Source organism: Solanum tuberosum, unplaced genomic scaffold, assembly GCF_000226075.1.
Source record: "Solanum tuberosum cultivar DM 1-3 516 R44 unplaced genomic scaffold, SolTub_3.0 scf00032, whole genome shotgun sequence".
NCBI lineage: Eukaryota > Viridiplantae > Streptophyta > Magnoliopsida > Solanales > Solanaceae > Solanum > Solanum tuberosum.
Window position 1 is genome coordinate 256031 of NW_006238958.1, and position 12449 is coordinate 268479.

Genomic DNA, 12449 nt, shown 5'->3' on the forward strand with positions numbered 1-12449 from the left:
ATATTTCTTTTGTATTAAACTCTCAGATTTGATATATTCAGTTATAGTATATGGGTATTCCCCATCTTTTCAGATTTATTTATGATTTAGCTTCCGCATCAGTTTATTATCTTTAGTATGCTCATGATCATGCCAGCAGGGTTAGCTTAGGATCACTTGTGGTCCTAGGTCAAGTGTCCGCGTCTTGGGGGTAGCTTGGGGCGTGACAAGGTCAACTTGGACTCAACTAATCAGTAGCGAAAGCAACATCCTGCAAACCATAAAAGCTTTTACATCCCTGATAGAAAATCAGTTTAGCACCACCATTAAAACCATAAGAACTGATAATGGTTTGGAATTTGTCAACAAAGAAACAACTATTTTTCTGCAAGCCAAAGGAATCATACACCAAAGAACATGCCCATACACACCACAACAAAATGGTGTAGTGGAAAGAAAACACAAATACCTCCTTGAAACTACCAGAAGTCTGTTGTATCAATCTAAACTTCCTATGAGCTATTGGGGGGAGTGCATTTTAACTGCAACCTACCGAGTAAACAGAATACCTTCCATAGCCATCCAAAACAAAACTCCTTTTGAAGTATTGTACCAAAGACCACCCACATATTTGAAATGACCCAAAAAGTTCTTAAAAATGTGCTTCGGAAGTTACCGGAAACTTGTTTAGCTATATATAAAAAAATCCGTTTCATTTTTCGAAAATCCGACTTCATATTCTTGTTTAGGGGGTCAAATTGAGTGGGAAATGGGTCTAACCCAAATTTTAGAGCAACCGTATCAAAATTCGAAATTTCCAAGTGAAGCCTTTTTCGAGGGTCTACTTTGGAGGGTCATATCTCCTAGCACACAAATTATTACCATGTGAGAGGTTTATATCTCACCACCTAGGATGCTTGGGGTGTGACCAACATCAACCATGTGAGAGGTTTATATCTCACCACCTAGGATGCTTGGGGTGTGACCAACATCAACCATGTGAGAGGTTTATATCTCACCACCTAGGATGCTTGGGGTGTGACCAACATCAACCATGTGAGAGGTTTATATCTCACCACCTAGGATGCTTGGGGTGTGACCAACATCAACCATGTGAGAGGTTTATATCTCACCACCTAGGATGCTTGGGGTGTGACCAACATCAACCATGTGAGAGGTTTATATCTCACCACCTAGGATGCTTGGGGTGTGACCAACATCAACCATGTGAGAGGTTTATATCTCACCACCTAGGATGCTTGGGGTGTGACCAACATCAACCATGTGAGAGGTTTATATCTCACCACCTAGGATGCTTGGGGTGTGACCAACATCAACCATGTGAGAGGTTTATATCTCACCACCTAGGATGCTTGGGGTGTGACCAACATCAACCATGTGAGAGGTTTATATCTCACCACCTAGGATGCTTGGGGTGTGACCAACATCAACCATGTGAGAGGTTTATATCTCACCACCTAGGATGCTTGGGGTGTGACCAACATCAACCATGTGAGAGGTTTATATCTCACCACCTAGGATGCTTGGGGTGTGACCAACATCAACCATGTGAGAGGTTTATATCTCACCACCTAGGATGCTTGGGGTGTGACCAACATCAACCATGTGAGAGGTTTATATCTCACCACCTAGGATGCTTGGGGTGTGACCAACATCAACCATGTGAGAGGTTTATATCTCACCACCTAGGATGCTTGGGGTGTGACCAACATCAACCATGTGAGAGGTTTATATCTCACCACCTAGGATGCTTGGGGTGTGACCAACATCAACCATGTGAGGGGTTTATACCTTGCCACCAGGGTGTCCGGGTGTGAACGGCATCCCCCATCCTAAGTTGGGGTTATAGATTGGTTGGATCATGCATACACATATGATATCTACTATTAGTATAGAGTTACTTAAACATGTTTTGACTTCACTTTGATCATGCATCCTCATATTGTTATTCATAATGCCTATGAAACTATTTCTTGTATTTCGATTGTGTCCTTGTCTATTGTTGTGTTGCACCCCGCATACTTAGTACATTTCAAGTACTAACGCATATTTTGCCTACATGATGTCACCATGTAGGGACCGGAGCTACTCTTGATCCTTCTCTTCGTTCACGTGGCTAGTACGGTGCTTATCCGAGTTGTTGGTGAGTCCTCAATGATTCGAGGGCTATGTTATGTTTCCTACTCCTATGTTTTGAGACTTTAGCTTGCAATTGTATTTTGACTATGAGGGGAGCCGGTAGAATGTCATGGCCCCGTCCTATCTATGTATGTAGAGGTGTGCGTTGGACAAGTATTTTGTAAATAAGCTTGACTCTTGTTCTATGGTGTGATTTTGAAATGGTTTGCCCTTAGTCCCTATTTCCCGTTAATTAATGTTAATTGTACTTCCGCGACCGATGAAGTGTGATGACAAGTTTGAGAGGCTTGTTTGGGGTTCCTTCGGGTTCCTCATTCGCCATGTCACGTCTAGGCCCTAGGCTTGGGTCGTGACAATATTCACATCTAAGATCCTTTGGCTGCCTTTGTTTCCCTACCACTCTCAAAACCCACAAGGATAAGTTTGAACCTCAATCCACTCCACATGTTTTCATTGGATATCCATTTAACACAAAGGGTTACAAGGTTTTAGATCTAAGCACCAAGCAAATACACATTTCAAGAGACTTGGCAAGTAGCATTCAATTGACACCTAGTGTTTGAATTTAGCAAATTCAGTAACAAAGAGCTAGCTAACCAATTCTAAATCAAATACAACCAGAAATTGCACCAGCATTACGACAAGTCATCTTTTATCTTCTCTACTAAAAGAAAGAGTAAAGCAGCTCGATAGTCATCTAGTCTACATCAATAACTTATGACAATAGACAATCTAGCATGAACTATATTTAGCCCAAAGTCTTTATGGAGTCACCTTTGTTCACGACATTCAGAATAAGTAGAGGATATATAATATATAGCATTAACTGTATTATAGATATTGCAATTACAAACACTTTATGCAAACTATGAAATTGAGTGAACATATTACATAATTAAAACAATACTTATAGGCACTTCAGTTAATGGTCCAACTCTTGTTGTTTAATTGTTATTAAGCTCTCCTTATAATAAAATACCTCACAACCACCATCACCAAATGTTGCACCATCATTCAAGCGCGAATATTGAAATCCAAGATGTCTTGTCTTGTTAGTCCGAACATTATAGGAGAACAGTCGAGAAGCTCTAGTTACAAAAATGAGAGAGCTATCATAGGAAGAGATAATATCTAGGAAGCATTGAAAGGTAATAAGTCTATTCCAGACCCCTGGTTGGATCATTACCCATAAATCATAATAAGATTTTTCATCCACTTTCGAGGAGGTGTTCAAGATGGAAATGGAATCATCAAACAACATCATACCATAATGAAAAACAAAAGGATATTCACTATTATCTGGATCTGGCCCTTCAATCTCTTCAAACATTTCTCTCCCAAAGTTGAATAAAAGAATGGTGCTGATTTTGTTCTCAAGTAACAGCCAGTAATAATTTTCATTCAAATAAGCATTACCATATGTGCGTCTCACCTCTTTGTCAAATGGGGGTGGTTTGTCGAAATCTTCAATTTTGAAAACTCTCCATGAGTCCCTACGACACGAATAGACTGTTGCTTCATAGTCAAGAAAGTAAACAACTTTATAATCATTAGTCAAGGGGTCTACTCCCAAACCAAAGCTAGGAGAATACTCTATTATGGGTGAAGGGAGATATCTCACCTCCCTAGTAGCAGGATTCCACAATGCACAAGAAGTGGCACTATTAATTTGTCCGTACATTAAGAACAAGCCGTCCACATAACCTTTGAGGTATTTCATACCTAGGAACGTTTGGGAATTTTCTTCAGAAATCAAAGTCATGGGACCACAGTAATCATCATCATCATCAACGTCACCTTTATCATAATCATAAATCAAGCGATTTGGTGGGCTACGATTCTTCTTCAAATGTTGTTGAACGAAATCAGGGGTTTTGATAAGAGCGTACCAGTTCTTGCAGACACATTTGAATCGCAATATCGACTTGACAGGACACCTCAACAAAATCTCATTCGCTATATCCCCAGGAAAATTAACTACACAATCATCCATCAAACTATAATTAGGGAAAGCCAAGAAATTGAAAACAACAGAAGCAATTTTGCTTCCTTAAATAAACAAGGAAGAAAGTTCCTCATTCCTATCCTTCAGATCTGTTACAATAATTAATTTTACTATCATTAATTTTTTTTTAAAAAATTTATCTTTAAAGAAAAAGGAAAATACATAAATAGTAGGCATCCTACATTTCATTTTTATGGACCTTTATATTTTAAAAAATAAATCATTTTATTGACCTCTGTATTGTATAATAAAAATAAATATCCACTTTTTAAAAAACAAAAACAAAGAGTTAATATTATTTTTCCCAAACATGATAGTAGTACATTATTTTCCAGTCCAATTTTGAAGGATATCCCATTCTAATCTTGGTAAGTGTTTTAATTATTATAGTCTCTTCACATATTTTGATACTCATTAATTTCCCTACCAACGTTTAATTGGTAAGAAAATTTTAGAAATTATGATATCTTAAGTTGCATATTTATATAATTTTTCCATCTTTTTAACGGGTTAAGAGTATTATGTCATAAATTATTTTGTTGTGTTGTGTTGTTAATCACAAATCTGATGGTAAAATCACAAAAGAATTGAACATTTTTTCAATCTATCATTATTTTGGTTATCAAAACATCCAGATGCTCTATAGTGGCTAGCAAGCAATATGATTTGAAGAACTGGCTGTAACATAGTAGTAGAAGAAGAAGAAGAAGAAGAATGACACTAATAAGGAAATTAAACAATGTTGATCGCCTACTAACCTTCTACTCTAATTGTCGACTTCCATTTATTTGTCATTACTATCAAATTTGTGATTAATAACACAACAAAATAGTTTGTGAAACCACACCACAGTATAAGATTCACATAATATACTCTTAACAGGTAAAACAAATTTCAATTTATGCACAAATATACCAGTAGTCAATCAATGGTAAGAGCAAAAATATGACTTGCACACTACTTGCTAGAAAACACTCCAACAATGAATTAATTCTTTGGTATACATTTCCGAACTCACAACCCACAACGTCTAAATTCTGGATCCACGACTATTTCTTTTGAAATATGTGAAGAGGGAGGCCAAGAAACACAATTGTTGGCAAGAATGACACTGTGTTACTCGAGTATAGATAATATTGTATAGATAACCAGCAGATCTTGCTGGAAAATGACTGGAATCTGTAGTCCAAATAATCAGACGACTTGCCTCTAAGCATTCATCAAGGTCTCCACATTGTCTTTTGAGCACAAAGGATGCCTTCCTTATCTTTGGCGAAAGTCATTCGTATCTCCCAGTGCAAGCTTCTCAATATTTTCTCTAATGGATCAAGTATTTCGACCTTGTCACGTATGATTCCCCAGCCACCAGGCCGTAATATACGGTCCATCTCAACCACAATCACAATGGGATGCTTGCACCTGCAGTGAATGAACCACTTAATTAGCTATGAAGAAAATTTGAAGTCTGGAAATGGAAAGTTTCAAACTTGACAGACCACCTCCAGAAGTCGGAAGAAGATATTTGGAAGCCACGGCAACCATTGCTGAAAGGGGTATGAGGGACAAGAAGGGAATATAGCCCAAAAAGAGGTGGAAGTTGTTCGTTCATACACACCGACTGGGTAGATAATACTCGAAAAGGGACTATGAGTCACCTTTTTAAAGCAATATTCTTTTTTTCAGATAGAAGTGGCCATAAGTAGACCTGAACTGAACAAGTACATCCGACTTTTCGTCTTGATTCAAAATCAAGAAAGACAGGATCATCCATATATTTTATGAGGGGAAAACTGAAACAAAGGAGCAAATAAAGGAGAAAACGTCATGTAACCTGTTCTTAAGCCTTGAGAAGAGATGATCTGCATGTAGAAGGTCGTATGATCTTGGATAAGTACCAAAAGCCTCACACCAATCGTGGTACACGCCAATAAGTCCTCTTTCAAAGACTACGGGAAGGGTGTTTGGTGCATGTACAGGAATAACATTCATCACCCACACCTTCTGCTGTGCAAGAGCTGCTGCAAATCTGTGTATATTTTTCTCAGTTGTTAGCATCCTTGCTGAGGCACAATATTACAATTAAAAGAGGAGGGAGAGCCAATAACATTTTAATGTTTGAGCCTCTTTCATCAGATTAACCAAAGATAGGGGCTTACCCTCCATTGATGGCTTTCATATCCATTACATTCCGAATGTTGGACCAATCAATACCCAAGCCAACTAGATAAGAATGGTCAACAATAGCTTTCCAGTGCTCACTGTCTGCGATCAATTTCTCTCTATTGTTCATCCAGTCGGGATAAGTTTCAAGTCTCTTTGGCCACTCCTCAGGCCATTCAGTTCCTCGTTGTTCTATGGATTCAGGAATTGTGTGCAAGCAAGATTTAATCGGCACATACCTGTTGGGGATAAGGTAATTGGAATTTAACATTTGAGAGGATAAAGAAAAAAGCATGACAATTTTAGAACTAATGTGTCTTTGACTCGTGGTTTATCATAAATCATGCTTATTCTACCACTTCTGAGAGAGTTGTAGCTTATTTGTGTGATGACATACAATGATGGAGTTGTGCACTTATTTTCCCAAGATTACTCGTCCATGTGCAGTAGCGGAAGTATGTGCAAAGGAAATGCAAATTGACCGAAAAGAGCAAAAGAGAGAAAAGTATAACAACACAAGCTTTTCCAACTCACCAGGATGCATCTGGGTTCTCATTTGCTTTGCATAGAGGTGGAACTTTTTTCCTTCTCAATTGGTATATGTCATTTGCTTGTGGTTTTTGGTATAACTTAATCCTGATATCACTGATTTCATCAGTTTTATCAGCGAGGATGTTCCAACAGATTGATGCTGTCAACGTGGACATAGCTGGAGAAGAAGGTTGATGTTATGAGCATGAGTACTTTACAAAAAGGCATTCGTAAATACACACTGAAAAGAAAATTAAAGCACGCAAAATTGAATATCTTAAAAAGGATGAAATCAAAATGATAGCTCGTCTTTCAAGTTTCACAAAGGAAAAAGACTTGATAACAATGCAAGACAATTTCAAGCTACAAGCCAAAAAATGATCCATCCATCCAAATCGAGAGTTTCTTTAGTGAAAATAACATGAATTCTGTAGCAGATCATTTGGGAGTGTATGAGAATATCAGATAGTCCTCATTAGCAAGAACAAGAAGCTTGACATTGAATGAGAAATTAGAAGGGATGATTTCGTTATATCCATGACAGTGGAGGGCAAGTGTCCACTGTGGAATGTTTTTTCTGTAGGAAGATAAGGTCCGCTAAAGGAATTGTCATCATTCAGGAAAGTATTTATTCATTAGACAAAATAAAATAACGTGCAAAAGTGTAACGAAATAGCTATTTTCATCAAAGAAAGAAGAAAAACAGAAGCCGTTTTCCTTTAACATAAATAGAGGACAAACCTTCTTCAACTTCAATGCTATTGTGCTTTGAAGACAAAATAAAATAACCTCCAGGCCTCAAAATTCTGTTCATCTCTATAAGATGCTTTCCTCCTGAAAGTAAACTTAATTAAATCTCCTGATATCACAGAAAAAGAAACAAAAAACAAGAAAAAAAATCTCTAGCAATAACTTAACACTAACCATTAGAATGCCAAGATGCATGGCAATCATTACAGTGAATAGCATCAAAGACACCACTAGGAAAGGGAAGCCTCCGAGTTCCGAATGGGGTAACTACTGCTGGAAAACCACGCTCAAGTGCAACTTGTGCTAGATCCACAAGGTCATCTTTTAAGCCTAGAGTAAGTGTTAACACATCTTTTTCAAGTAGAGAAGCCCCGAAGCTTGAATCTTCACATCCAATATCCAGCACAACACGGATATTCTTCCCCCATTCAATGTCTGGTACCATCTACCAATCTCCAATATCAATTCACACATCAAACAAAAGGAGAGACTTTGCAAGTAGCATTCAACTGACAACTAAATAAGTAAATAATCATACTACAGTTAGCAGTATTATTTCAAATCAGCCAGGCATACACCTAGTGTTTGAATCTAGCAACTTCAGTAAGAGAAACATAATTAACAAGGAGTTAACCAATTCCAAATCAACTACAACCAGAAATCGCACCAGCATTACTGCGTGGTGAAGACAAGTCATCTTTCATCTTCTCTACAAAGGAAAGAGATCATAATACAAGAGTAAAGCAGCTCAAGATGCTTCTTGTGTCAGGAGAATGCAGAAAATAATAGCCATCTGTTTTTACATTACTGATCAGCTTTGGCAGATTTTCAAGCATGACTGGTTTGAATTAACTCATGCCAGAGTCTACAATTGAATTAGTGAAATGCTGTAAAAAGGTGGGATGTAGGGGAAAGCAGAAGAAATGGTGGAACTCCATCCCAGCTTGTATATGGTCCACTATATGGGAAGTGAGAAATGCTAGGTAATTTTTTAAGACAATAGTAACTCTACACAGAGCATTAAGATGGACCGTATATAGTCTTTGTATTTTGATGCAAAGGAAAATATATACATATGATTTATGAAGATTCATAGACAATCGTTAGACCTTTCAGCACTGCAATTGCTAGAGAAACAAACAAAGAGTCAATAAAAGGGACTCACCTCTTCTATGAAATCTAGGTAGTGTTGAATTCCACCTTTGGGTATAGATTGGTTCGTCGGAAAAGCGAGATAATCTCCAGACTCCACCACCCAGCTCCCTTTCTTAACAAATGCCTCTAGTTTCAGGTGTGCCACATTTTTATAAAGTATCTGTAAATATTATGAACTTAATATAAGAAAGAACAGATAAAGCTGAATTTACTGAAGATGAGCTTGATTCCTCATACCTTTGACTTACTCTCAGGCCAGCTTACTGGAGTCTCATAACCACCAGGAGGAAGGGGAACAAGACACATTTGAGGTGCTTTAGGACAACTTCTTTCGTGATGCCGATAATTCTGCAACTTTCCACTGGCACTTTCAAAGTCAATGCAAGGAATGTAATTGTGCTTGCTTCTAGTGCTACATAAATTCCAAGTATAATGTGCTTTTGGATCAAATAATGGACCTAAATTCTTATCCTTCTTCCCATTATCTTTAGCTTTCTCATCCTCATCCTCATCCTCCACTTTCTCAGCAGACTCTTGATCCAACTCCTCAGTATTAGCTAATTCACCATTACCTTCATTACCATCTACTGTTCCTTCTCCTTCTCCTTCTTCTTCTTTATTACTTTCTATTTCCTCTTTCTCAGTCTCTTTACCATCCACTCCTTCTCCTTCTTGTTTACTATTATTTTCTGTTTTTTCTTTCTCATTCTCTTTAACTTCAACTACTTTTTTCTCTTCTTCTTGCTTATCATTTCCTATTTTCTCTTCCTCATTCTCCTTCTCCAACACATCAGTTTCAGATCCTTCCAATTCTTGTTCCTTTACCTCATCAGCCTTTTTTGGTAACTTCAGATCCTCACCCTTTCTCTTCCTATCAACTCCACTTTTATCATTCTTATGCCAACCACCAGATTTTGAAGGCAAAGAAGACCTATCAACCCTTTTCTTTTTCTCACCAGAACTTGATCTATGTTTCAATTTCTTATTATGGGGTTGTTCTTTCTTGGTTGAAGGAACCAAAGATGTAACCTTTTTCCTATTTGCAGATGAAATAGGTTCTCTAATATCATCAAAAGTGTCCCTTTGATAGGCTACTGAATAAGAAGAAGGTGAAAACACAGACCAAATGAATACAAAACAAAGACCCAAAATTACTACTGCAGCTAACTTAACACCAAGACCATAAGATTGATATGAACCTTTTACCTTTCTCCCAAATCTTGTTAAAGCTGTGTTGTGCTTCCTCATTTCAAACTCAAACAAAAATCTGAGACATACCCAGAAATCAGAATTCCATAAAAACAAGAAAAGCAACAATCTTTTTTTACCCCAAAACAAGAATCTTGGCAGCTCAAGAGAGAATTGACAGTGAAGTGATGTTCTAACTAAAGAAAGTTAAGTAAAAGTCAAGATTTATTAGTAGATTTAAAAATTGCTCTCTTTTTGGCTGTCACTATATATATGTATATACATTGGATTGGTTTTCCATCTGGTCCCACGTTGGGGTAAAGCGCTCTCTAACAAAGGTAACTTCGTATTCAAGGAGGCTCGAACCCGAGACCTCCATGAAGGAGTATTTACCACTCCATTACAACCCTTGTTGGTGTTGTCACTATATATATATATATATATATGAGTTTAATTTTAACATAAAGATTAGATTACCCTAGTTTAGAATGTAATTTCAAAGAGAGAAGGAGCAAACAAGTATTGTTGGAATGTCTGATTCTCCTTGCGATGAGAGCTTAGTCTATCGAACTGTCTTTTTTCAAGTCTTTTAATTCAAGCTTATTAGTTTTTGATCCTTGTTTGAATTGACTATATTATATAAGTTTGAATATAATTATGTAAGAGATTTACATAATATAAGGAACTGTCTTTGAAATTTCTTGAGATTTTTATCATCATATTTCCCTAATTCGAGTTTATTATCAAAATGAGTCATATTTTTCGGTCTTTACTCAAGTTGACCATATTGTGCAAATTTGAATCCTATTGAGAGACTTGCTGAAAAATTATTGAAAACCAATAAAATCTCTCGTATGTCTTTATTGGACATCGAAAAATAAAAATTGGTGAATATATATTCAAAATAAAGATTTGCTTATAAAATTTACTTTATTTAAGAGTATTAAATTGTTCATTCCATTTTTATCTGTAGATATAATGCGAAAATTTATTCAAACCATGTTCAAAATTTTCACCAAGTGTTACTTTAATCATTTACTATATCTGAAGAGTTTGATAAATGATATTTTGGTAATTATGTCTAACTAAAAAATAGTTTGGCGAGAGTTACCCATAAAATGAAGTCATTTAAAAACTTTAATCATGTTAATTAGGATAAAAGATATCACTTATTTCAACAACAAACTCGGTGCAACTCCACGAGTGGATTTTGAAGAGTAGTGTGTACGTAAACTTTGCCCCGAGGTACAAGGGCCTAATAATATTGCAAGAAAATTAAGTTCTTGAGACATAAATAACACACATGGAAACTGATGAGATTCCAGTAAATGAACTTTGTATGTCTCAAACTCTAGCAATACACTGCATTACAATTTACAATCCAAACCAAATTTCTTTCTTGTTGAATTTGCAGCCTATTCCTCTGTATATAGGGCTATACTATCTACCCGAATTCGCGCTCTACGGGACCAGTCTAATCTAAGTTTAAATAGTAATACAAAAATACTAGAATCAGGATGTGCTAGAATAGAGAAACTATACATTTAACATGTTGCTATACTTGAGGTAGCTATTGAGAATTCTTATAAGATAGTCAGAGGGCCTGGAGCAGCTGAGTTGAGGAATTCTGTTCAGCTGAAAAATCTTGTGAAGAATTCATGTTCACCTTTATCCTGAAAAGAGTAAGTTCATAATTACAACCCCATCAGTTCACAATTACATAAACGCGAAAAGCTCTAAGAGGGCTCCAGTCTCTAGGTCTATTGGGGCTTTAAGCGCAATTGAAATGTGGGCTTTAGTAAAAAAAAAAATAAAGGTGCAATGTAGATGCCAAACCTGCTGTGCCCCATTGACTTCTAAGGAGAAATATATGTAATTCAAGAAAGTAACAGATTCATTCATAATGTTCTCCTTAGCAACTAGTAATACACTTAATTGCCAATAATATTTCGGTACGCCTTCAGGATAGAACTTATGGTCAATGAGGAGTACGCCTTAGTGCCTTACCTATACCAAACACGCTTACATGAGACCCAGGGCTTAAACGCGCTTAAATGAGCCTTTGACAACACTAACCCTTTATAAGGACAGAGGCTAATATTGTCAAGTGCAAGTGTGCAACAACACCTTCACACTCCCACAAAGGGGAGAAAACCTTAGCACATGCTCAGTCACTCCCTTTCCCTCCTATTTTCTTTAGGAGGGGCAGCAATAGATTAAGAATGATCTCTAATAGTACTGAAGTAGCACAGAACTAGTTCTTTAGCTAAAAGAGATTTACATGCCAATACTAGACCAAATGGAGTATAAACTGGCACTGCTAGACAGACAATACCTGTTATGAATGTTGACATATTCATCAGTTTCATCCAATATCTCCTCCTGCCGTAAAGAAATGCAAAATGAGAAAGTAATACACAGAGAGGTTTGGCTAGATTCTTAAGAACGATATGGAAGTGCATAACTATGTAACAGAGTAAAAATGTGTTGTACATATTCCTGTCTCTGGGGTGGAGGTGGG

At 37.0% G+C, this 12449-nt stretch overlaps 3 protein-coding genes across 3 annotated transcripts in view; all 3 read right to left on the minus strand.

Annotated features, from left to right (window-relative positions):
* The window catches only part of LOC102596499 (putative F-box protein At3g10430), a 17128-nt gene extending 13212 nt beyond the window's left edge, over positions 1 to 3916 (minus strand). The window contains exon 1 of the mRNA XM_015306398.1: positions 3761 to 3916. Within this exon, the coding sequence (XP_015161884.1) occupies positions 3761 to 3901 (141 nt within the window). The 5' untranslated portion in view covers positions 3902 to 3916. The remainder of the gene's footprint in view (positions 1 to 3760) is intronic.
* Positions 3917 to 4976: 1060 nt separating this feature from the next.
* LOC102590716 (probable methyltransferase PMT28) lies at positions 4977 to 10152 on the minus strand. The gene is made up of 8 exons (XM_006341877.2): positions 8978 to 10152; positions 8751 to 8900; positions 7760 to 8030; positions 7577 to 7669; positions 6839 to 7013; positions 6301 to 6543; positions 5976 to 6170; positions 4977 to 5563 (listed from the first exon to the last, which is right to left on the minus strand). Exons 1-8 carry the CDS (start codon positions 9986 to 9988, stop codon positions 5365 to 5367), a joined length of 2337 nt encoding a protein of 778 aa, XP_006341939.1. The 5' UTR covers positions 9989 to 10152; the 3' UTR covers positions 4977 to 5364.
* A 1071-nt stretch (positions 10153 to 11223) lies between these two features.
* Positions 11224 to 12449, minus strand: part of LOC102591073 (DUF21 domain-containing protein At1g47330) — a 10713-nt gene continuing 9487 nt past the window's right edge. The window contains exons 11-12 of the mRNA XM_006341878.1: positions 12264 to 12310; positions 11224 to 11601 (exon numbers count right to left, since the gene is read on the minus strand). Of these exons, the coding sequence (XP_006341940.1) occupies positions 11523 to 11601; positions 12264 to 12310 (126 nt within the window). The 3' untranslated portion in view covers positions 11224 to 11522. The remainder of the gene's footprint in view (positions 11602 to 12263; positions 12311 to 12449) is intronic.